This window comes from Corvus hawaiiensis, chromosome 1, assembly GCF_020740725.1.
Source record: "Corvus hawaiiensis isolate bCorHaw1 chromosome 1, bCorHaw1.pri.cur, whole genome shotgun sequence".
Lineage (NCBI taxonomy): Eukaryota > Metazoa > Chordata > Aves > Passeriformes > Corvidae > Corvus > Corvus hawaiiensis.
In genome coordinates this window covers 27720275-27746002 of record NC_063213.1, presented here as the reverse complement: position 1 = coordinate 27746002, position 25728 = coordinate 27720275, and the positions used below count along the sequence as shown (strand labels likewise).

At 42.8% G+C, this 25728-nt stretch overlaps 2 protein-coding genes across 3 annotated transcripts in view; one reads left to right on the top strand and one right to left on the bottom strand.

The window, feature by feature from the left end:
• The window catches only part of LANCL2 (LanC like 2), a 32347-nt gene extending 27046 nt beyond the window's left edge, over positions 1-5301 (top strand). The window contains exons 8-9 of the mRNA XM_048297661.1: positions 378-450; positions 2203-5301. Coding sequence (XP_048153618.1) covers positions 378-450; positions 2203-2318 — 189 coding nt within the window. The 3' untranslated portion in view covers positions 2319-5301. The remainder of the gene's footprint in view (positions 1-377; positions 451-2202) is intronic.
• A 2526-nt stretch (positions 5302-7827) lies between these two features.
• The window catches only part of VOPP1 (VOPP1 WW domain binding protein), a 65287-nt gene continuing 47386 nt past the window's right edge, over positions 7828-25728 (bottom strand). Inside the window, exons 3-6 of one of the 2 annotated variants that reach the window (XR_007202383.1) lie at positions 14570-14647; positions 12440-12576; positions 9544-10162; positions 7828-8650 (exon numbers count right to left, since the gene is read on the bottom strand). Coding sequence is in view for 1 of the 2 variants with exons in the window: in XM_048297700.1 (XP_048153657.1) it covers positions 9981-10162; positions 12440-12576; positions 14570-14647 (397 nt within the window). In the remaining variant the exon portion in view is untranslated. Of the gene's footprint in view, positions 10163-12439; positions 12577-14569; positions 14648-25728 lie in introns of both variants that reach the window. The other variant, XM_048297700.1, reaches the window with a different exon arrangement.

Here is a 25728-nt window from a genome sequence, read left to right as displayed (position 1 = left end):
CTGTGAGTCCTGAGTTTGTGGATAAATTAAGCACCAAGAGAGATAAGAAACTGATACAATATTAGTAAAATTTTGACTGAGTATATCTGTTCTTACAGCATTTTTCATTGGTATGTAGCAGGGTTGATTTACAAAAAGCAGATGTTTACCCCACTTTTTTTTCATTGTTATGAAACTGAAACACTATGTAAATGCATATTTTAAAACCTGGTTGTGGCCTTGTCATGGTTGAAGGAGGAAAAATTGATCTCAGTGATTTATGTGTTGTGTGTCTGCTTACACTGCTTCACATTTTGTACCTATTAATGATATTCAGATACTCAAGCTTGCATTTAACAGTCTTAAATAAAAATATATATTTTTAATGTGTTCCCCAGTTTGCTGAATGGTGTTTGGAGTATGGTGCACATGGATGTCGTATTCCTGACCGACCTTATTCCCTCTTTGAAGGTAAAGTGATGGTGTTGCAAATGGTTTTGTACTACAGGAAAGAGGGGCATCCTTGCAATTTTGGCACATGCATAGGAGTTGGGAAGTCTTTGGTGGGTTCCTCCACTATTAAACCCCCCCACCATCACCTCTGGCTAAAAGAAGGCACGGTGGCAGGGGGTAGAAAAGGACCAAGAAAAATCATTCACAATCACAACTTTCATTCCTCGTTGCATTTCAGCAGTTTGAATGTAAAATCAGTGCCAGTGTTACTCCAGAATAAAATTCTGCTGTGCTGATGCACTTGGTTTAAAGCAAAGAGAAGTCCAGGCAACAGCTCTGTCACAGGTGGTTTTTCAGAGGGACTGGGCAGAGAAGCAGCCGTGGGCAGGGCGTCTCAAACTAGTTGCTGCCTGTCAGAACTAGGCGTTCTCTGCTGCCATACTTGACCAAGGACAAGGTAGTTTTAATATGACCCCAAATCACTTGAACAGGAAAGCAATGCAGAGTTCTTAGAAGCTTATCTGTAAGTTCCAAGATGTTACTAGATACTTTCCTAGAGCTTTGTGGTTTTTTATTTGTAGCTTATTTTCTATTCCGTGTACCACCCTTTTACAGAATCAGTAGCAAGGAATTACAGATCCAAGTGGGACTTAAGGTAGCGGCGCGGCTGCGCCATGAACAACAAGCCTCGTGCGCCACCTGCCGCTGGTACTTGAAATTACAGCATCCGAGCAGGGATATTTGCAAATCAACAATGCAGGGCGTGAACGAACACGAGAGAGCAGGAGTTACATGCAGCCCTTCTAAATACAGAGTTATTTTCTTAATGCTGAAAGGAGAAAAGCATAAGTATTCTTATTCCTGAGAGCACCCTTGCATGCTCTTGTAGGGAGGGGAAAAAAGCAAGCATACAGTCTGTTGTATAAAAGCTTTGAAATTTGTTGAGAAGGTGAAACAGTGCCAACAGCAGGATGATTTGTGCTTTAATGCTGATTACAGCTTTTATTTTAGTTTTTAATTGTCTGGATTTTTAAAATAAAAATCGAAAATTCTCATATTTGAGATGAAAAAAAGTCTTAATTTTGGCCTTTCTTTGTTTTTGTAGCCAAAATTTTGCTTGCAGTTGTCCAATACTGCCTGTACATGCATGCTTTGAACAGAAGTTGCATGTGCATCTTATGAGATTGTTCTAATTGTTTTGTTTCCATCAGATGCTGTAATATAGAAAGGTTCCTTTATTTGTGGATAGCTGTTTATAAAATAGGATTTTAGCTTGATCATAAAACGGAGCTTGTATTTGTATGATTTCCTTGCTGTGCTTCCCTTGTCTGTCACCTTACGAGTTCTGTTGGGTAATGCACTTTGGGCTCTGGATGACCTCTTCATGAATAGTGAGGAAATGAATCTGTACTTCACAAGTATAATAAAGTTTTGGCTTTTTCTTTTAACCAGAGAAATGATAAGCAAGAGCTGCTCAAATTATGAAGGACAGTCCAAACCTGGATTAACTTTCTCTTAACTTGAAATAGCATTGAGGTTCTTCAGTTGAAGAGATGTTAGCAGAGACATCTTGGTTCTTGCCTTTGATCTTTTCAAATAAAACTTGGTTTCCTGAGCAAAGTTCATCTGAACTTGCCTTTCCATGGGGCCTAAATTCACCTCTTTAAAAGAAGATCCTAGTAAGAGAGGTGTTCAAATGGATGCTGTTGCCTTTGCTGTCAGTCGTGCTATTTTAATGTGCACAAAGATCTCTTTCTCATTATGTTTTAGGCATGGCTGGAGCTATTCACTTCCTCTCAGACATTTCAGTACCGGAGACTTCCCAGTTTCCAGCGTTTGAACTTAGACTTCAAAGGAGGGAAAACAAAGTGGAACAGGATGGCTAAAACCATCATTTTGAAAGGAAACTGATGCCAAAAGAGATGAGACTGTTTAGTGCCTCTGATAGGTAACCAACTCGACGCTGAACCGACAGATGGATAAAGCCCTTTTCTCACCCCTCCTGCCCCAAAGGACCATGAAGTCATTAGAGCATGAACAGGAGAAGCCACACTTTAAGTTCTGTTAAAGTGACACCTTCAGATGTAGGACCGGAGAAGTCAAGTTTTGAACTTTCTCTTTTCTGTTGTATTTGTCTTCTTTAGGTCTTTGCCATGCTCTGCACGTTTATTGGTGTTGTGTGTTGATCCAAGTCTTTTGTTGTTAGCAAAAAGCTGGTCTCCGTGTGAATCTCTGTCCTGTACCTTCTTGCATGACTCACAAGAGCAGTGTTGCTTTCTGCAGCGTGGTTACCCGCAGATAGAGTTTGTTGCAGGACGGTGCACAGCTTCACTGGTGTGCTGGCAGCTCTAAAAAGGGATGAGAAACGTTTCTATGTTCATTTTTTTCCTGCCTTTTTCTCCACAGTCCTTACAAGCTAAGCTGGTGGAGCTCAGCCTGTTTTGATGAAGAGGCACGAGGCCATTTCTGTTTTCAGAAACTTAGCAGGTTGGAAGGGACCTGGCTTTTCTTCTGCTGCTGTTGTGGGGGGCTTCTTTGAAAGTCTGAAAGAGAGGCTTCCTTTGATACTTGCAGCTGGTTAGTGTGTTAGGTGGAGATGCTTCTCCCCACTGCTGCAAAGCCCCATCCCATGCCATGAGCTTACACTGCAGGTGGAGTCACTTGGACTAAGCTCCCTCTGCCACCAACAGTAGAGCCTGGACAGCATAACTGCTTCTCCTTTCCTCGACCTGGATTTGGAATAAACCTGTCCTGCAGCATCTCATATACAGATGAGCAAGGGAGGGCGCCAGGGCAAGCTTCTCATGTAGGTAGCTTAGGATGGTTGTTACTTTGGAACCAAGGTAGTGATTTGTTCTGGGCTCTCCCCTCCCATGTAGCAGTACAGGAGTGATAAATACCAGCTGCTTGTGCAGGCTGCAGAGGATTATTGAGCAATACGAAGCCATTGCTAGCAGCTAGAATTGAAGTATATTTCACCTTAAAATCCACACAGAAAAAGCTCTTTTCCTGTAGTCTTAACTGCTGCTAGTGCTTTGCTTCCTCCTGTAGTGTGGTGGGGTTGTGAAATAGTAGACCTGCCTCCAGGTGCTCATGAATATCAGGCCATTGGTTTGGGAGAAGTGGGACATACTCTGAGTACTCTTGGAGCAGGTCTGTGTGTCCAGGTAGTACCCAAGTGTCACGCACTCTGTTGCTCAGGCTCTGTGGTCATCCTTCCCCCAGGTCTCCCTGTGCTCTGTCATTCCAGGCGTTGATTTTAATTGGTATCTTCTGTTGGGTGCGAGTGTGGCAGATGGCAGAGTTTGACCTTTTGGGCACACATCAGGATATCTGTGACCTGTGGGCCATCTGCTGAGCTCCAGTGTCTGCAGTTGTGCTTGGAGATGAATTGTTGCTCCTGGATTCGTGAGTGCGTTACAGTGTCTGTTGCCAAATCCGTTGGGATGTTAATAATTTTTCCATTCAGTTCTGTTGGACAACAGCAGCAGTGTCAGTGCAGGAATGGCTTAATGTCACAGTGTAGCAGTTTGTCTGCTGGTTTGTCAGGTAGGATTAAAACATGGGAGCAGCAGAAGAGACTTTTCCACCCTTCTGGCAAAGGGGGCAGAAGGTGAGGTGAGAGCAACAAACCCAGCTGCATCTCTACAGCCAGGGATGGGGGAAAATGCTGAAAGGCAGTGGGAATGGGGAATGCTGCATGGCTGAAGCAAACAGAAGCAGAGCAGCAGAAAGTGAGGAACAGAGGGAGTTACTAATGTGAGGGATCAGTGAGGAACAGGAAGAGCTGGTCACAGAGGCAATGCACAGTGTACCAGCAGAGACCATCTCGATGAGAGATTCCTCCATGCCAAGAATGCCAAGGGCTAACTGTGTTTCTTTCTTCAGCCGGTGGATCCCTGATCATGCCCATAGATAAGCCAGGAAGGAAACTTTCCCGGGGTGAAGTCTCAGAGAAATACTAACAAAGGAGGTAGACGCCAGCTCTGATGCTGTTTCACATCACCCCCCACCTCTTTGTTCCTTCCCCTCCACTGTGGCTGCAGAGCATGTTGGGTGTGTTAACAGGGAAAGGGCTCACCACATTTACAGGAACTGCCTGCAAACAGACAGAAGCCATTGGCCCTCCTGGCAAATCCCATGCCTCTGTTGTACGGACTGTGTAACGAGGGGGTCACCTGGCAGGTTTTTTTGTTCAGTAATTATATATACATTGGCCTTGGCTACCCTGCTTGGAATGGCTCCTGTGGGAGGTGATTTTGGCTGGCCAGAGCCTAAAGGGAATTAAAGCCTGCTAGTTTTAAAAATACATAGGTAGATACACACTCGGAACAGCTTAATGCTGAGCAGATCCCCAGGATGCTGGAGTGTACCTGTCAAGATAATGAGCAAGTCAGCGACCTGCTCTTTCTGTACCATAGCCAGCCTTCTGCCGTGGTGGGGCCTAGCAGGCCTGGCACCATCTTTCTCTGCAGAATCCTCTCAGAACTGAGAAAGACTGGAAAAGTATCGAGCAGGGAAGTGTCTGACAGTGCATCTGCCTCGTCTTCCTGACGTGACTTTCCCCATGGCTTCTCCTTTCTGTTCGTCACAGCATTGTGATATCTAGGTGGCCCATTAAGGAAAGATACGGTGTGAAGGTGAAAAAGTGCATTTCACCAAGGCAATGTCTTCAGAAATGACATCAAACTACCAATGTAGAAAATGTCTTAATATTCCCTGCTTTGCTTTGTCTGTGTGTGTAGTCCATCTGTTGCAAAAAGCAGTAGTGTTAAAAATGGAAATGCTCTTTGGGCAGAAAAAGAGGAAAAAAATGCTGATGTTTTGTTCTTTGGCTTTATTAGTAAAGATCAAGCTATGTGGTGGTAATTTGTGTGAGTCTGGTTTTTTCTTCATTGTGGTTCTTCCTTCCCTCCAGAACTGTGGTGATAGCTGTCCCACTGATCTGACTGCTGAGCTGCTTCCCCATCTCAGTCCTGCAGGATGAAACACATGCTAGAAAGAGGGCTGATTGCTTTTTTGTAACCTTCACATTTTCCTAGCACTGCAGGTGCCTTTCCTGCTGCTGCTCAAGGGTGATTTTTAGTGTAAAAAAGCCCTGCTTTCCTTTGTGGCCACACAGGTCCTGTTGAAGAGTTTGCAGCTAAAGCCTGACTCAGGATGAGCTGGTTTTTAAAACACGTGTGAAATCTCTATGTGCAGCTGACCAACAGCCGTTTCGCAGCTTTGAGGAAGTTTGAAATGTTCCTCTAGCTATGCTTTAACAGAAGGGAACATCAAGTATGCTGCAAGCAAGGGGAAGTATTTCTGTTTCACAGAGCCCTTTGTGCCACTCATGGCCATCTTGGCCACTGAGAGAAACTGCTGCTTTTTTGGATTAAGAGGATCAGTTCTGTTCTGTAGATAATCTGTACAAATTCAGTGTAGGTGCATAACTGCCTTGGGGCTTTTCTAGCACAGCAGATCTCTGTAACACGTAAATAGCATATGAGAGACACGTGGGAAGTACGTGTGCTGTGTGTCCCCTCATAGCCAGGCAGCACCGAGCTGAGCCCTGCCCAGGAGGGTGCTTGATGCAGCAGCCTTTCCTGATGAAAGTGTTCATTTTTTTTCCCATTTGTTTCCATTGGTTTCATGTCAATTCAGACTCAGGGCCAGTGTGATTTGTGCACAGGGACCTGACTTTAAACCACTGCTTCTCCTTGACATCTGCAAGTGGATTGTGGTAAATCCAGCTTGTAGCTATTAGATAAGATAGGGTTAGGCAGCAGGAGAGAAACAGAGTGGGACAGGTAGAGATACATCCATCCTTGTGATTTCTCTCACTAAATAAAGCTAAAGTAACAGATTTGTGCAGGAAGGCAGGGCTGCTTGTCACTGTTCCTGCTGCTTCCTCTGCTGTCCCCTTCACCTTGCAGCACATGGCAGCTTGGAACAGTGGCTTCCAGTTGCACCTCTCATCTTTAATTGCCTTATTATCTAGCAGTTGCTTTGTAAAAGCTGTCCTTTGCTGGATCTTCCCCTGCATGGTGTCTCCGTAGTCATTTCCCTGTCAAATAGTACAAACTGTAAGGCAGTTCAGCTCCTGGTGACAGGGCATCAGAGGGGAGGGCTCCCACAGCCACAGGGCCTAAAAAGGCATCCCTGGCTCACCTACCCAATTAGCAATGTTAGATCAGAAAAAGAAAAATGAAAGAAAATAGGCTTCACTATCTGCAAAAGTGTTGTGGCTTCTTGGCTGACCTGTGTGCCAAGAAGTGACATTTTGGATATACGCGTATAAAGCTAACCTTTCTGAGGTTTTGGAGCTGCATATTTATAAATCAGGGAAGAAAGAATACATCCTTTGCTTCTTCACATGATCTGAATACCTTTTTGGAAAATACAGGCCCAGCTGTTTGTTGTCACAGCAGTGTAAGCTGTCACAGAAGCTTCAAAGAAAAAGAAAAACACTCACAAACCCTAAAAAGTTGTCACTACAGTATCACTTCCCGAAGTGGTGAAGCACAGGTTCCACCAGAGCTCTGGGCAAGGTGTACCAATAGTCCCTTGGGGTGTCTTTTCTCATAAAGCAGCGTAGCTGGAGATTTCAGCAGAAGGGCACTGACTCCCTTCTCCTCCTCCCTGCTGCCAGCTCACAGCAGCAGAGACCTCAAAGGTGTCCTTCCCTGCCTGGTCCCTGCCTCCTCAGAGGTATACCAGACAAGTTTTGGGGATGGATAACTGAAGAAAGGACGTCAAGGGGTTACATTGTTCATGTTCCTGGCTCCCCACCCAGGTTCAGTGGCTCCCCTAAAGCATCTCCATTCTGGCCAAGCCCTGTCAAGGTGTTTAACCCCCACGGATCAAACCTCACTGCAAGAACCAGGAGACAGATGGGCACAAGACACAAAATCACCGTCCTGAGGTAGAGAGATCTCAAAGGCCGGCGGGGAGTCAGCTGCACACTGGTCCAGTGCCTCTGGAAGGGGCAGGAGAGTGCCCCACACATCCCCAGGGCTCCCAGCTACCACCACCAATCTTACTTTGCAGTCAAGACTCCACCCTGCCTCATCAGCAAGGCACCAAAATCTCTCTTGTGTTTGAGAGAGGATGCAGTAGCTGCACCCAGAGAATCCCAGCAGATAAAGCACCAAACCCCCATGGGGAAGTTCACTTCAGCAAAGCTGCAGCAGCCGGCACCTCCTAGGGCATCACCACTGCCAAGTAAAATCTTGTTGGAATTGGTGAGGCAACTAGAGGAAAGGCATGTAAACAATTTGCAAGTAATGCTTATGGATGCCCATGCAGGTGTTGTGTTTTCAAGAAAAGACCGAGCAAGTTTGCTAGCAGAGAATTCCCTGTGTTGTACAAGGTAGTATCATCCATCAAGACTAGGAAATAAACGAGCCAGACTTCAGGAAAACTTCACCTGAAGTTGAATTTCACTGTACAAAGGCTTCTATTCAATGTGTCCAGGACAATGGACAATGCCAGCTGTCATAGATACATTTCATAATACAAAAGGACTTAACAACATCTACCTACTAACATGAGGTCTGTTGCCATTTCTATTGACAAAAAAAGGTTGGATTTCCTTTTAAAAAATTATTCCGTAAACACAACCATACTGAGTGACATACACAGCTTTTACACTTCAAGTGCATGCTAATTCAGAAAATATATACAGTTGTGATGTGCAGATGGACCTAGTATTCATATATAAAATGTACTTTTTTGTTATCTGAAGTGTGTCCCCCAAGCCTAGACTGCCCACACAGAAGTACTTTGCTTTGTCCCTTATTATGATGCACAGTAAGGGAAAGCCTTGGTTACCATTTCACCCAAGTCAGGTATGCAGGAATGAACTAGGGCTAGCTCTGCTCCAGATGGCTACTAACTCCACCAGCAGAAACAGTCTTTTTTCTGTTAGACAATCATATTCACAGCAAAAGGGATGTTCTGCAAATCCAGCTTGACACCTAGAAACAAGTTCTCAGAAGCCATGGCATGGAACAACAGCACAATAAAGCTTTGATTCCCTGTGCAACACAGGTCTTCAAATTACTCCAAACCACCTCAGTGACCTCTGTGCACTGGCTGGTATGACACAGGAGCATTCACCTGGTACCCAAAAGACCACATTGGACTCCTAACCCTCAGCTATGCTGTTTTTGCAGGTCCTTCAGCAACAGGAGGCAATGGCATCTTCTTTTTGTCACTGCTCGGTGACATGACTCTGAATATGCACAAAGGGAGAAGGTCTCATTAGTACAAAGTCATTTCAGAGCAGCTTCACATTCTTGCTAGACATGGATGGGTGTGAGAGCCCTGAGAGGCAAAGGGGCTTTGTGTTTATTTGAAAGTGTTCATTTGTGGTCACTCAGAGGGTTGGCCATGAGCACTCACAACAAAATGCATGAAGAGCTAAGAGATATTGAAAGCCAAACCATCTGTGCATCAGGTCAAAGAATGCTATTAAGAACCTGTCCCAAAATGTTATTATTTTTCTGACCTAGAGAGGAGAGCAGATTTACACATCTGTCACCTGAAGATGACAGCTTTACTTGGTACACTTTGTGGCAGCAGTAAGACTATAATGAAAGATACTGTTTCTCAGGGACTAAACTCTCATCAACATCAAATGGAGTAAACTTGTACCTATGCTCCCATCCCTTCTTTCTGTAAATATTTTACAATTTAGGGAAGAAAACCTATGTATTTTAGTGTTTCTAACTGTTCTGTCAAGAGGCACAAGTAGCTCTGAGGTTTTAACACCTCCCTCTTGTTGCCAACATCCAGGTCATTGTCTGTTTCATACAATCTCAGCACTGGCAAAACAAGGGAAGCCAAGATGCCAACCACAGAGGCAGAGTGCAGGTGAGAGTCAAGAAACACTCAAGTCCTAGTCCTTAACTTTTTGGATGCATCATTTACAGTAACAACTCCCTCTTTTCTAGGGTACTTGGCAGAGCCCCTGCCATGACTCAACCAACGCTGGTACTCTAGTCACAATGACTTTTATCAGAGCATCTTTCTGTTATACATCAGAACTAAACTGTAAAAGAAAGTCATAAAAGCAAAAGATGATAGTCACAATTTCTGGTAAAATCATTGCTCTGCTGTTTCTACCTTTATCCTCTTTCTCTGTAGTTTCCCTTAGATGAGGGCATTTCTGTAGGGTCTTAGGAGGCTGCACATCACCCTGGGGTTGCAAGAACTGCTATCAGTAACCTGCCACAATGCAATTAAAACCTTGATTGAAACAAACTATAAATAAAGAGAAAGACATACAGGTTTTAAATATAGGTTTCCATTAAAAGCATTACAAAGACAACTTCTCTCATTTTGAAGACAAAGAAAAAATCCACTTCTACTAAAAAAAAAAAAGAAAAAAAAATTAAAAATCACCCCTTTGCAAGTAACTTTAATGAGGAAAGGTGCAGGGAAGGGAAGGGAAGGAGAGAGGACTTGGAGAACTAGCAAGTGTTCAAAAGGGCAGGTGCCCTCCATCTTGGTCATTTTGCAATTGCACCTTCTCACACAGTCAGGTCAGAAAGCCAGAGTCCTCACGTGGAGGATTTCACCACCTGCTCATAGGGCGGAGGTGGTGTGTTGCAATAGGAAGGTGGGGGTGGGTAAACCGGGTTTCCTTGTGGGGAATTGGGCTGGACATGGAAAGCCATAGCCATGGGATTCATCACAGGTCCTCCTGGATCTGTGTAATACGGCACTCCAGGTTGTTGTGACCCTGAAAGAAAGAAAAGGAAAGAAAAAGTATCAGCAACAGCAGCGGCATCAAGTTGTGCTCTCCCAGGGCCTGTGCTCTGCACACTTGGACAAGGTTTTTCAAAGTGTTCATCAGAGCAAAGACAAGGAGTATCTTTCTCCCTTCCAGAAAAAATCCAGGCTGGCAGGACTGCATTCAGTTCTTCAGATACCACCATAAAGTTTCAGTTCTGCATCCAATGGAAATCACTTAGTGAAACAAAGGGCACCACTGCCCCAAGCAACTACCATTTGAAAGGGAAAACAGCACCCTCTGTTCAGTTGCCCTGACAGAAAAGCTTCTCTGTCTGCAGAGAGGAGAGGTGTGGGATCCCAGATGGACAAAGGAGTCTCTACTGTGGCCCTGACTCAGGTCTCAGGTCTTACAAAAGGACTTCACATATTATTCTGTGGCATCCTGGATCTGCCGATAAGGCAGAGTGCAGCTCAGATGAATAATTTCCCTCCTAGGTGTCATACAGCTTAGAGGTGAACCTGCATGAAGCAAAGAGCCAAGCTGTAGCCAGTTACTGCTGCCTAACACAATGGGACAAGATTGCTTTGCACAGATTAAATTTAGGAAATGACGTCGGAGCCTGCAGGGACAAGGAGAGGGAATGTATGGCCAAACACAAAATTCCTTGGCTATGACACATAAGGAGTAACAGAGATTGCTGTCGTAAGAACAAAGCTGGTGTGCAACCCTCCTCAGATATCGCAGTGGGTGGTGGAAGATAATGCAACTGAAGTCACAGATTGTCTCCATCTCAAGATGTAAGTTAGTTTTCTTCTCTTTCTCTCTGTCTGTTTAAATAAAGATGGACTGGGAAAAAAGTCATGGCTGAGCAACAGGTTTTCTTCTGTGGGCGCCAGTCTGTGTTTCCTATAATGACACAGCTTCTAAGGGATCTTCCCCTTCAGTTCTCCCAGTCAGGCCACCAGAAAAACACTCCCTGCAGATGCTGCTGGGATTGCAGAAGATGCTGCTGCTGTCTCTGCAGGGAAGGAGGGAGACAGGCAATGAGCCACATTTTGAGGGCTCCACCTCAACAGTGAATTGGCTACTGGGACCAAATATGGAAGAGTAACTAGTGGAAAATGGGAACTTGCTTGACTACTAATTCTCACTGCTTTTGCTGTTGAATATTTCTAGAACAGTAGAAAAACTAAAACTAAAAAATAAAATAAATGGTGGCGTTAGCTCAGAGCCCAAAACTTTTAAGTGACAGTAATGACAGTCTGGAAGCAGGTGCCATAATCAGGTCATCAAAGAGCTTGTGCTTATTTTATATTTGCCCACAATTTATGTTCCATGAAGCACCACAAAAGAGTAAAACTGTGCTCTAAATTTACATCTGGTGTTTACCAATCAGGCCAAAGACACTCCCTGTTCACATAAACTCAAGGCTATTTTTCAGGCTTAAAAATATTAGTCTGGTTGGATTGGCTCCCCCCCACCTGAAAAATACTCTCTGTTCAGTCAAGGAGAAAAACAGATGCAGAATGGAAGCCCTAAAAAAAATCTCTTAGGATTTAAACAAGGAGGGTGAATAAAGTGTCAGTTTTTGTCTGTAACTTCTTTTTAACCATTTAGACCCAGGAGAGTTCCCAACTGGAACTACCTAACAGAGGGGAAGAAATGACAAACTTAGAAAGCACTTTTGCCAGAGGAGCCCTCACTAGGTAGGTCCTCCTGATGCTCACAGTTATTACCTACCAGAGAGACAGCAATCAGACTAACAAGGGGGAAAAGAGCACCTTGCCACAGAAAGACTGCAACACGGAACATTGAAGGAAAATCAAAACCAAAATACTTTCAAGACGGCCAGATTGTGGAAGAAAATGCTAGGCTTTCCTTCACCTCTGCCAGATGGTATCAATTGTATTTAAAACTCTTTCTTCATGCGACTGTTGAATTTGGACACCTATCATTTTGTCTACACTGCAAAGGGAGAGCTTGCTAGCCTCCTTCCATGCATGGACACGCAGCTGTAAAGGTATTAGGAACCAAAACAGAAATGGAAGTCCTGTCATCCCATGTTTCAAAACCACTTCTGTACACTGCAGCTGAATTATGCTGTTGGAAAGGCTGAAGACATCATTCACTGCAGGAGGTGGCTGCATGTTTTAGTGCAGTGCAATCCCTTGTACAAATTGCGCAGTTTCCAAAAACCAACGAAACAAAAGCTCAAAACCCACCCTTTTAAAGTGCCTTGACCAAACTAAGAAACCAGTGGAACTGGTATGAGCAGTCTCTGACCTGATGCAGTGTTGACTGGTTGTCTGGTGTAAGACACGTTAAAAGTAGGTTCTTCTACTAATGGAGGAGGGTACATCCGCCTTCGGATAAAGAAACCAGCTCCACAACAGAACAGAACTCCCATCATCAAAAGGAACCTAGGCAAAAAGAAGAGAGAAGTCAAAACCTGCACATTCAAGCAGCATTTAAATCCAGACTGTTCACTGAGAATACGTCAGCCTACAACTTTTAACAGGGTTTCTTAACAAGGTTGCCTCTTAAGAACAGATCTGTCATTTGGGATAGCACTCATGGGACACTTACGGATACATTATGGACATTTTCAGTGATTAGTACTATTGTCAATGTTTTCCGGCATGTAACCCGAAAGTAAAACGCTTTTCAAAAGTTCAGGTTCACGCCTGACCTTGGCCACTGGGATGCAAAACTGAAATTCCAGGTCAGTACAGTTTCAAACCATGCATCTTGGAGGCAGGCCCCAGGCTTAGAGCATCTAGGCTGCTCAGGAGGTTTATGAAGTACAGAGAGGAATACTATTCTGCATTTGCCATTAAAAGAATCTCAGATGTCCTTAAATTAACTCAACATTTTAATTCTGTCTCCCATGGGAAATATGGTAGGTGACACTTAAGCTCAAGCCAGAAGACTGACACATTCAGTACTGATGGTGACAAACTTTGCTTTGTGCTTCCTACATGGGATATTACATTTTCAATAAAAAAAGACTCGCCTCCTCTCAGCTCCTTTTCCAACCTAACTGAACTGTCCTCATCATTCCCTTGCCCTGGTGCTGTGGAAACAGGAATATGCAGCAAGGGAACATCAGATTTTGTTCTTCAGACAGCGGCTTTCACTTTGTTTCCTTAATCAGTTATCAGGCACTCCAGTGACTCATGCAAGCTCTTGTAAATACGAATGGCTCTTCTGCCTGTAACTGCCATCTTGTTTCATGGCCTTTTAGTGGAAGACAATGACAACTGTGCTTTTTTGGAAGGGAAGGAAGCTGGCCAGAAGCAAGCCTACACACCATCCTTATCTCCTCTGGAGAATTCCCGGGTGCCTGAGAGGAAGAGTGTGGCACAGCATGGCAGCTAGAGTTATTTCATGCAAAGGGTCAAACCCTGTTCTTGTTTCTACATTAGAAATGAGAGCAGAAGGAGGTTCTTTTTCCCTGAGCCAATATTAATACATTCCCCTTTGGCAGTGTTCCTGCAAAGGATTTTTTTCTGAACAGAAAAACAGAGATTTATGACGTCACCCCAGGGATTGAGATAGAGAGCTCTTCACTTACATCAGTAAGGATTCTACACTGAAATCCCACAGTCAGCTTTGGGAAATCTCTGTATTATAGTATATGTCAGGCTTCTGTTTTTCACTGTTTATTTGTTTCAATTTTGAAGGCTTTTTTTAAAACAGTATTCAAATTCCACATAAAAATACCTGAAATCAGGTTTTCTAGGAGAGCATTTGCTTTCTCTCAACTGTAATGAAACGGTTTTATTCAGGTGCTTTTATAAATTCCACTCCAAAAGGAATTTACCTTATTTTTTCATTATGCATATAACAGTGATTAGTTTAAGCTTTATCCAGATTACTGAGCTGCTAGTTTCACAAGCTCAGTCTTTCTGCCTTCTTTTCCTTTGCTGTCATCTCCAGTGAAATCCTCATAGCCATAAATGTACTTCTCTTCCTTTTTAATTGAAGCCTCAATTCAGCTGGCAAGAATATATTAAACCCTGCTTAAAAGCACAATCCTCCTTATATGATCCACTTTTAAAACTGAGCGCCCAACAAAAAAGGAAGAATGCTGCTGCTTGGCAGTAGCTGAGACGGGCATAAAGAATTCAGCAACTCTGGATAAAAGTGAAACCTCTGCCTGTACAATGCAGCAGGATGCAAAAGCAGGAAAGATCAACCTGACATGATCAACCTCCTCTTTCAGTGTTTTCTTACTAAATTGGGAGAATTTTATAAGAAAAAACCAAAGTCCTTTCATTTCGATGTACACATAGACCTTACTGCATACTTGCACCTACTGTACTTTAAAATACCATGGCTGCCAATACCCTGATTTAAGTCCAACAAAACAGTCAAGGACAAACACAAAATTCCCAAATGCCCTGGACCTACCAAAAATACCATAGTCGCTGGATAGAGAGAGCTCTTACACAGCATCTTGAGCCACAGCAATCCTCATAGGAGCGACATCTGTGGAGAAATGAAGAGACAGGGCTGTTACAGGACTGGTTTTCACTCAGATTAAAATGTCATCCCCAACCCTGACACCATTCACACCCCCAACCAAAGCATTACTTTAAGAACAGACTACCCTTGGCTGGATAAAGCTGTCAATCATATCCATGGCACAGCTCTATCCCTATTCAGGAATTTTTTGCATGTTATTGAAAATACCTTCCTATATACTTCTATCTCAAACCACCTCAAAAAGACCGAATGTGGTGCTCAATTCTATATAAAAAAGGATGAGTTATAAAGAAAGATGGTATTACTGTGTTTTCTTTCACAGTAAATGAACACTGCAGAACTCCAACAGCTGTTAGGAGTTTTATTCACTGGAACAGACAAGAATTTCCAGAACAAAACTGCCAGATCACCCTTTCTTTGAAGATCAACAGCTTCCAAGCAGAGAAACCACTGAGTGCAGAGAAAACTCCAATTGTACAATTATTTGCAAATTATATGCCCTTTTTTGCTTCTCAGAAGTTGCACTGGACTGCAACTGCCAACAACTCCCATTGTTAATGCAGCCTTTCCTCTAAAAAACCTCCACACTTCAAATTAATATTTTGTATGCATGGAACATTTTTAAAGGCACCAGTCATTGCAAGCACAAGGTACCACTTCACTAAAAGCAAGCACATACATTAAGGGCAACCTCTGAACAATTCCTATGGTAACTCTCATTTCCCACACCAATGAAACATATTTAGTAGGGAAAAGGACCGAGGTAATACAGAATCCATGGTATGTTACAGACTTGGATGAAAATCAGCAGATTAACACATCCACATACAAAAAGAGAGGAGGAGGTGACCACAACTGGATTGATCTTTTTAAGGGTGTTTACATCTGTAGGCAGAATGCACATATTTATTTAAGCATATGATCTTGGACAGTTTGCTCAACTGCATGACTGTGCTCCCCTATTTGTATGCAAACTAAAAATGTGTCAATTGAATAACTGTACAGACAATTACACATTTACATGCTCAATTAACAAGGCTTCGCTCAGAAAATACATTGTCACATAGGCTTCAGCCTCTAACTGGGGCTGGAGGAGGATGCTCTATGGATACATAATCAGTTGTTTTGCAAGTGAAAACAGTTACATGCTCTTCTGATGACAAGTAAGTAGGATTTATTCAGGCAAGCCGGAGGATCTGACATGATCATCATGGCAAGGTTCATCAACAGACTCAGGCACCCAGTTTGAGACTCAGGCCAAGGAAGATGCTCAAGCTAAAAGAGAAAACACCCACTTTGCTGTTACTGAAAGTGACCCATTTGCAATTTTTCTTCTTTAAAGCTTCCCAAGACCCTGACAACTGCTCATACTCAAAGCTACCAGACCTCATGTAACTACTAACAAGACTTAGCAAGTCAGCATTAACTTCAGTCCCATTGTGGACCAAGAAATTGAGTATTCCTCCATGCTCCCACAGTGGGACAACTCAACAGGAGCTTTCAAGACATATGTTAAAGTCAAAGACAGATTCAGGTTCCTTACAAAATGGGCTGGAAGCTGCTGCCTTTTGTTACACCAGTGCTCATGGTACCCCTTTGCTCTTCAACATGCCTTTGGTTGGAGCAGTTCATCCATGTGATGGGCACTTGCCCCCTTGGCTGATGCTGCACAGCAAGGATTTTGTTGGGCCAGAAAAGCAGAGAAAAAACAAAGCCTATAAATCTAGAAGCCCTTCTTGAGTTCATTAAGACAAAAATAAAAAGAAGGATTTTAGGAATGTGAGCAGTCTTTATCTCTGCCTCCACACACTGGCTCTGTCAGTCCAGACAACCTACATCTGGCCACACACAGGATGGGAAGTGGAGGCAACATTTCCCAGAGCCCCAAGAGCTTCACCTGTAATAAAAACTAAACTAAAACAGAGAGGCCACAGAGGCTGCACACACACCTTCCCCATGCCCACCCTTGCCTTGCTTATTTTGCATCTGTTTTCTCAAGAGCCAGAAGAGATGGGAAATGGCTATTTTAAAATATATAATTATGGTCATTCAAACCACCAAAATTAAAGGAGCATCTGTAGAGGAATATAGTACCTCAATCTATTTTTGATCTTTAAGTTTTCTAGGTTATGAGTCAGCACCATTTTTAAAGTCTCAGTGGCTTAGCTTTCATTCCTGCTAAAGAAGGCTAAAGCACCAGCTGAAAGTCAGAAAGGCTACACTGCTGAATATTTATGAAGCTCCTGACACCACTGACTGACAAACAAACAGGCTATCAAAGAGAAGTTTCAGATGACTGCACTTTCAAATGGTTGAAAACAATGATGCAAAGGATGCAGGAGTCTCTCACCATGGCTCCAATTCCTGGCAGTCAGTAAGCTTTCTGAGCCAGCTCATCCCAGGCTGAGCACTGCATTTGCTGGGTGGATCTGTGAAAGTAAACCAGTACCACACCTCAGAGGGAAATCCCTTTGAGATCTGACACTGGTGACTGTCACATTTTACCCATAAAACCAAACAGCTGCTTTATTCTGTGTTCCTGTGAGAATGGACACATGTACCCATATGTAGGAGCCTGGAATCAAGGCTGGAATCAAGGACAATGCCAACCTGCTGTCTGTATTCCCCACCACTTGATAGCAGCACCAAAAAGGACTGGAAGAACGAATGTTCTGTTTGCTGATATGGCCATCAGGCTACAGCAACAACTCTGCTGATCTCTTGTTCTTGATTCAATGTGCTATGGAAAAACAACACAGCTCCTGACAATATCCATCCCAATTACATAACGATTAACTTACTTATAAAAGCCAGATTTATTAGCTGGCAAAAGACAACAACAAAATCAGCTTATTAATGGAGTAACATACAAGCTTAAGTATAATCAGTCTTTGGTGTACTATATCTCACTGCCTGATGGCAAATCACAGCAGAATTAAGACCCTGGTTCATGAAAAAAACCCCATAATTAAGCACATACACATATATTTGTTGAATTGGCATGCATTTTCTTTAAATCGCACTCATGCTTTGGCTCTGCTGTACAGGGAAGGACCAGTTGTGCCCGATGCCAGCTGAAGTAGAATGAGCCTTACTATCGATGTGAAGTGAATGGAACCCATCTCAAGAAGACTTCTCTAAAGTCAATTTTCCTCTTTCACAGATCAGTGATGATCCCAAGAACTGCATTTCCCTAGAGCAATGTTCATTTCATTGATCAAAAGTTAACCCATGACACAGGATAAGACACAATTAGTTGCTTTGCTAACCTGCAACTTCACCAAGAATACAACTTCTCTTTTGAAAACTGCAATGAGATTTATGATTTAGAAGGTACATATTTTCATTCATAATTCAGTGGAGTGAAAGGACTGTATCTGCATGTCCAATGCCTTGATCTGCTGGCACATCAAGGAACTGCTGTGTCACAGATCAAAGTTACAAAGCATGTCAGGTCACAGGGACAAGGTTTTTTTCAAGGTTCACATTTAAATCATGGCACTGAACTTCCTTCCTTTACGGACAAGCAAAGCAGAGAGTTTCACATAAAGGTACATGGTATGATCCAAGCCCTACAAACCAACATTTCACTTGCATGTGTTCTGTGGATAATAGCTGGTCAGTGAAATGGTCCAACAGCTCTTTTCCAATTACACCTGCCTCTACACAGTTTAACAAGTCCCTTCTCAGTAGAGCTGCTGCAGCAAAGAGCTGCATTGCCTACCACCACCACCACGTCTTTGACATCCAAGCTGTAGTTTTCTTAGGTTTTTTCTCTAGATGTTTTGCATCATATGGGCCAAAACCTGATTTAACTTTTAAGATATTTGATTAGTAATGTATTTTGGAAGAGTAAAACAAAACCTAAATTGTTAATCCACATGTAAAGGCAGAAACCCTACTGCAGACACAGAGACAGAGACTGAGAGGGTGAAATAAAACCACAACCCCACCTCAACAACCAGATACAGTAAACTGCATGATCTCTAACCACTGTTCTGAAGACAAGCCTGACACGAATACCAAAAAAAGGCTGCATACCAGTCATAGGTTAAATGATTGCTGCACATATCTGTAAATTCTATGATACAAATTGGGATCCATTGAACACAAGAAGCACTGGCAGTTTTGGAGCAGAGGGCAAGAAAACTAAAGGGAGTCAGGGGGCTGTGTAAATGAAAATATAGCAGTAAACCAAAACTCAGAACACAAAGGAAAAATTTGGGGGGGCTGATAGTAGCATTAGATGAAGCTGAGGAAGAGCCAGATGCTGCCCTAATACTGTCAGGGGCAAAAGACCAGAAGCAGTCCTCGTAAGAACTGTACGGGATGAACTGCTGAGGCTGGGTCACCTCCAGGCTGATCCAGTGCTGAGCTCTCAAAGTCAGAAGGTTCAGGTCTGCTCCCATTGAACAGATGACAGCAGACAGCTGAAGTGTGCATATGTATTTACTTGTTCAAGGACAAAAACGTTTTAAAAATAAAATAATCTAATCTGCTTGCAACTCAGCTGCCAGGATACAATGATGCTGAACAGAGAAGAAACAAATAAGCCTTGAAACAAAAAGAAAAAGCAGGCAACCACCACAAAGTGACTAGCAGAAACAATTCTGATAAAGCTCTGAGTCGTGGCAGTGCTATCAATGAGCAGTGATGTCACTGAGGTACACTGCCCTGATAGATGAAGAATTGGGAAGATCAATTGCAGGCGTACCATGTAATTGAGAAAGAGTTCTTTTTCTATCAAGTTTACTTAAACTTTTATTAATTTCAGACATTCTGTAAATGCATTTCCATCTTTCCATAAAAAGCCATCTTCAAAGCAAACCCCTTGCCTGTACTGCTGTCTAAGGAAAGACATGGGGAAGACCACTGCACAATGGAGGGGTTATCCCAAGGAATCTGTTTTGCTACAGGTGCCCACAGAACGTGGAAATTGAAACACAGAGTCCAACTCTGCACTCAGGAGTCCCACCTAAGTAACCATTTTTGAGTCCAAAGTGGTTTAATCTCTCTCCAGAAAGATGCTGCAACACAAAGGCCCCATCCTTCCACTGGCATTCACTCAAGTGCTTGAGGAGCAGTAAGACAGGCAAGGTCTTTGGCTGGTGGAGCAGAGTCATAGGCAAGATCTGCAGTCCAGCCTTGGTCTTAGGGTTGATTGTGTCTCCTTGGCATGTACACGGCCTAATTTTCAGCAAACACAACACCACAGTCACCTGCAGTTACAAGTTCTCAGCACCCAAAAGCATTTATCTTCTTATAAATAGCAAAGGTGATCTCTCAGCATATGCAATAATAGTGCCTTGTAAAACATAGGTCTGATAAGTATGAATAGATAAGTTTATTATAGTAAATACAACTGCTTCACAGATTACCTCAGTGCACATCTGTACTTGAGAGCAAAAATACTGCTGCTGGTACCCAGGAGAGCACTAGAGAGATAGTTAACCCACGTACTCGGTAAATCACACAGCCCTTAACTACATAAGAAAATTTAAGGCAAAAAAAGGAAAAGGGCTGTCAGGTAATTTTTTTCTAGAGTAGAAACAACTGAGACAGAAACAATATTTGCTCAGATTAGAGTCCTGTCAGCTTTGACACAACTAAAATCTCCTACAAGACAAGATACTTGGCTCCTGTCCTTCACACAGACATGAAAAACAAGAGCAGGCAACAGCTGAAAAGGAGCTTATTTCTCAATTACTCTTTAGGTGAAGTGCCTATAAACACCATCTCTGTGCAAAAACTCAGCAGAACACAGCAAATCCTCCCCCACTTCTGATGGGATGAGAAGTATTTGTTTGTTCAGCTGCTCCTATCAAACCAATCTTTCTCACAATCTTCTGCTGCCTGAAGGTTTGCCAGAATCCCAGCCCTCTCTTCACAGATCCCAAGAAGAAAGCCACCCTACAGAGGAACTCTCTGTTGTCTGTGAAATACCACTACACGGCTTTCTGGCCAGCACATACCCATCTAGAAATTTTCTCTGCTCCCCTTGTGGCAGAACCTAGCAAGAATTGCAGTGGCTTGGGCTTTGCCCGCTGGCAGTATATGGAGCCTTAAACAGGCATTTTCCAACACAGGCTGCAGGCTTTTCTTTCACAGAACAAAGGGGAGAAACAGCATAGCTTAAGGCTCTGACAAAAGTAAGCCACAGATAATGTGTATGACAAGTTTGAATTTTCTGGAGGTGGAACTGTAAATTTCTCATATCAACAAGAACGAGGACTTCTAGTTAATCATCAGGCCCCTCATTAAACAGATGATTAGTTCTTCGTATCTCAAGCTGCTCCCAGTGGGCAGGCAGTCCTACTGCATCTCATCCCTGCCTTGGGAAGTCATAAGCATTCTGCTGGCAGGGGGCGATGGGTATCCAAGAATTTGCTGTCTGCCTCAGTTTAAGATACTAATGCAAAGTAAACCTTTTTTTCCTGCACCAAGCCACTGCATGATCAAATGCAGAGGAGGACTGGGTAGTAATGGCCAACTGTTAAGTGCCATCAAGTCTTTCAAAACTTTAATTTCTACTTAGAAAAGGTTAGAACTTCAAGATTACTTTGGTGTCAGATGCACGTTGATGCTGTCCACTGAAGCTCAAACCAGGTGCAACCCTTCCTGTCCCACCGACAGGAAAGCAAAAGAAACTGATTTTCAGCCTCTCACTAGGGTTCTTGCCTGGGACATGGAAGAATTAATAACCTGATGAGTATTTCAAATCAAACACCCTCCACAGGAAAAACTGAGGCTCACTCACACTAAGTCACAACTGTGGTTATCACATCCTCTGGAAACGAGAAGGGGATGGGATTGGGTTCTCTGCTCCACGTCAGCCAGGGGAGGGTCTGGTCTCAGAGGAGTACCCCACTAGAAGACAGAGGATGCCCTCATTTCCTCTTTCCTCACCTTTCTCAGAATTAGCTGCCCATCCGTGGTCAGCCTCCAACTCCAAAATCATTCAGAGCTTTAAATCTGAAATTAGGTCCATCACCTGTTTGATGGCCTGTGAAGGTTGACATACTAAACCCCTCTCCCCTCTCCAGGACCTACTCCTAGCAAGTTGAGCTGGTTGTTCATTTGGCAGCCTAATTCGCCCGAGACTGTGTTAGATAACTGATCCATTGAAGGAAATTCCAGTTTGTGGCAAGGCAGTCAGGACTACAACCTCAACAGCTTCATCAACATCAAGGAACTCTAGTCTCTTATTTGGAGCAAGGAGTAGGCCACCTCAAGGGCACTGACTGCTGAAGCTAGTTGTGGCATTTTGCACTGATATTGGTTAAGGCCACACAGGACTGAGCAATAGTGGTGGGTTTCTGTTGCCTTTTTATACAGATGGCCTTATAATTACTGCTGTCTTCCTTCATGGCACAAACCATGCACTTACGCTCTTGCATTGAACTACATATGCAAAAAAGGCCCTTCCTGTGGCTGCTCACTGTGAAATTGGTGGCCCTGGAGCGAATCCAGGTCTCCGTTTCTGTACAGTGCCAGCTATTCAAGGCGCCTGGAAGCGTGCAAAACTATTACACTGCCTCCCCTCTTCCTCCTCCCTGCTGGCTTCAAATCAAATGGAAGGATAAATCAGCAGCTATATTACTGCCCTAAGCACACACCTGCTGACACTTCATGCAGCTGTAATTGCAATGGCAAGTTAAGTGTAGCATCAGGAAAGCCAACTTAATTAACAGCAGTAAACATAAAAGGATGTGGAGCACAGACAATAGCCACCATCATACAACACACCCAGTGTCTGGTTTGGGATGGTTTCCCAGCCTCTTGTACACATGTTGGTGGAATAAGTGCCCTCAGAGCTATCTGAGTAACAGCAAGAGAAAATAACTTCTTTAATATTTTCATCTGGGACATTTTGCAGGTTCTTGATAATGCACAGTGTTACTATGGACTGACCACAAAGAATAAAAGGACTTACGTTCAAAACCCAGATGAATATCACTGTGTGATAAATACAACAAAACCTAATCTGCAAAGAAAGAGAAGCATGTGGAAATGTACAAAAAATTTATTTCAAAACACATGAAAAACCACAAACTTAATATATCCCACATTCTTCTCTATAATAAGAAAAACAACTGACTCTTTCCATGCAGGGCAGGAACATGTTTTAAATATGAAGAATATTAGCAAACATTCATTTTTTAGGTTTCCATTAATGTTCTTAGACTAATTGTAAATGAAAAATTAAACGGATTTCATCAACACAAATGTGTACATGTGCAGTTGTCTGCTGTATGCAGTAAACTAGTTTCTATAGCAGAAACATATTAGCCTAAAAATACAGCACTTCCACCTGTACACGCTTTCAACATTAATTCAGGTCCTGCTTTTGATAAGAATTAGAAGATGTTACAAGATGGCATTTCTCTCTGTTCATTCTGCTCTTCACATCATTACCAACAGCAATGGTTAGCATTTCCTTTCAGAGAAAATGTCCATGTTTCATTCTAGAAGTGTTTACCTAGTACCTCACCTTTGAGAAGTCAAGACCTGCTCAAGGCAAGGAACCCAGGGATGAACTCAGATGCAAAAAGCCAGTATTTAGGAGGTAGAATAAGATACAGGCTACCGAGGAGGCATTTAGAAATCATCACATATACAAGTAGGTGTCATGTTAGGAAAGCCAAACCTCACCTACAGCTAATAGTTGGAAGGGACACCAAGTCTAGCAAGAAGAGCTTCTACCACTACACTAGCAGTGGAAGCTATCTATCAACAAACCAGAGAGTGGGAGGTGTCATTTACCCCAACTTCAGCACGGCTTTCCACACTGTCCCCCTCAATATTCTCATAACCAAGTGCAGACCTTACAGTGTGGGCAGGGAGGCAGCCAAATGAGTTAAAAAAAACCCAAACAGAAACCCCATGGTGAGGCTCAGAGGGCAGGGGATAATGGGTCCCTCTCCCTATGGGTGACTACTTCACTGACCCGTTGACATCAGCCATGGTATATCTATTGCTGTGGACACATGCCTACTGCTCATACTCAAAAACATTCCTGCTGTTTCATAAATATGCCATGAAGCCTGGCTAGGAGAGGATTAGAAACACGCATCTGGAATTTATCACCTCATTAAAAGCCCCAGTATGATGGTAGCTAACAACTGAAGGAAAAATAAACAGAAAAGACCTATGGGATTGATCAGTCATACCAGGAAATATACTTCACCCTGCAGTGAGGGGGACATTCACAATCATTCCAATCAAACTACTACTCATCAACAAAACATAAGGCAGCTTTCCCTCTCCTATTCATGCCCAATTTAGAAGCGGAAAAACAACTGGAGTATCTTAAGTGCTGCTGGCATCTGCCTACAGGGAAGGTAGTTTTGCAATCTAATGCATTCTCTATGTTACTATTCACATTATTGCCATAGAAGAGAAGTACCTGTTTCTTCTGCCAACCATCAGCACATCTAGGATAAGGCTGAGCTGGCTTACTTAAGTGAGAGTGGGATGAGGATCCTTGTAAAGATCAGAGTTGAGTCTCTTGAGACAGCTTTAATTCTGAATCACTTTCTGTGCATCCACACAAGGAGATGTATGATCTAATTCTTTAAGCAAAGTCAGGAACAACTTGGCTCCCTGCTTTTCCAAAGGATAAGAATTAGATTCCAATGACTAATTCCTTTCTCTGCCTTATATTTGCTTACTTATTTTTCTAGGTCATATTAAAAAACATTTTGCTGAAGTAGAAGACGAGTATCTAACTGACAACAGTATCTGGTGACTCAGGCGACAAGGACGTGGAGAAACAGTTGGTTGGGTTAGGGAAGTAAGTTAACAGCAGTCTTGAAGTTCTCTGTATTCACGACAGCTGACCAGCGTATGTCTCTCAAATTCTTGGTAAGCTTTCCATGTTCACTTCTGGTCTGAAATAAGCTGCATCTTACTCGCACAGGAGAGACAGAAAAATATGGAAAATTATCAATTCCTCAGTCTAGCCTTAAGAAGTGGAATTACATTTGGAAGAAACATGCTTGAATTAAACTAAAACTTACAGATGATCTATGAAGGATAGAATAATTCCGTCCATTGGAAAAATTATTTTTAAAAACTACTAATACATTAAATACTTGGACAGAAAGATGTACCATTAGTTCTGGAACAGAGATCTCCAACCTTTGTCCTAGTTGTTAAGACAGAAAGCATAACAGACAAGTTTTAAGAAAGTTTTGAACAATATCTCTAACAGATTTTTCTTTTTTAAATTATTATACTGAAAGACAGATTGAATAAAAACCCTAAAAAACTAAAGCTCCAAAAGAAGAAGAGTCATATAATTGCAAGTTTTACCCACCCAAATCTAGCTGAATTGCCAGAACACTTCTTTTGGCACCCTGTTCCTCTGGCTTAGCAGACACATTCTTATCTGTCTTTGGATGGCTGAAGTAGAGCCTTTACAGGAAAGATTAACTCAGCTATCTTGCCTTTAAACTTCCCATAAAAGCAAACCACCACTTTATGTGACAGTCCACCAGATTCCTATTACTCCAGGTAATTTAAAGAGAGGCAGGTGCCTTCTAGGAGGATGTGCCTACCCAGAAGTGATAAGGCGTGTAGATGGGCCAGTTCAGAGATACATCAGTCCCAGCATGCCACACTACATTTGTGAATAGACACAGGACTTGGCATTTCTGAGCTGACATGCCAACCTTTTCATTATAATACCGTCGCCATAAGAGATGTGACATAGTGCCAGCATGGGACTGAAATCACAGGGAAATCATTAAAAGGATTGCATTGCTGGGTTTCGTAAATCTCCAAAGATAGTCTCGAGACCAAAGGAGAGACTACTTATATTAACTGGGCAGCAAAAAGTTCTTTCAGAAAACCAGTGATAGAAACAAATGGAATCTATTGCGAAGTCCTTTAAATATAAATCTAAATACATCTGCTTTGTATGGACTGTTGCCACAGAAATTGTAAGATAAAATAAAACCCATTTCACTACACATCCCAGATCTAGATTGGTACCGAGGAGGCACTCTCAGGACAAAGTTATATATTATGCCTTTAGATGATTTAACATGTAACCATATGCTGATGCAGACGATGCTATTCAT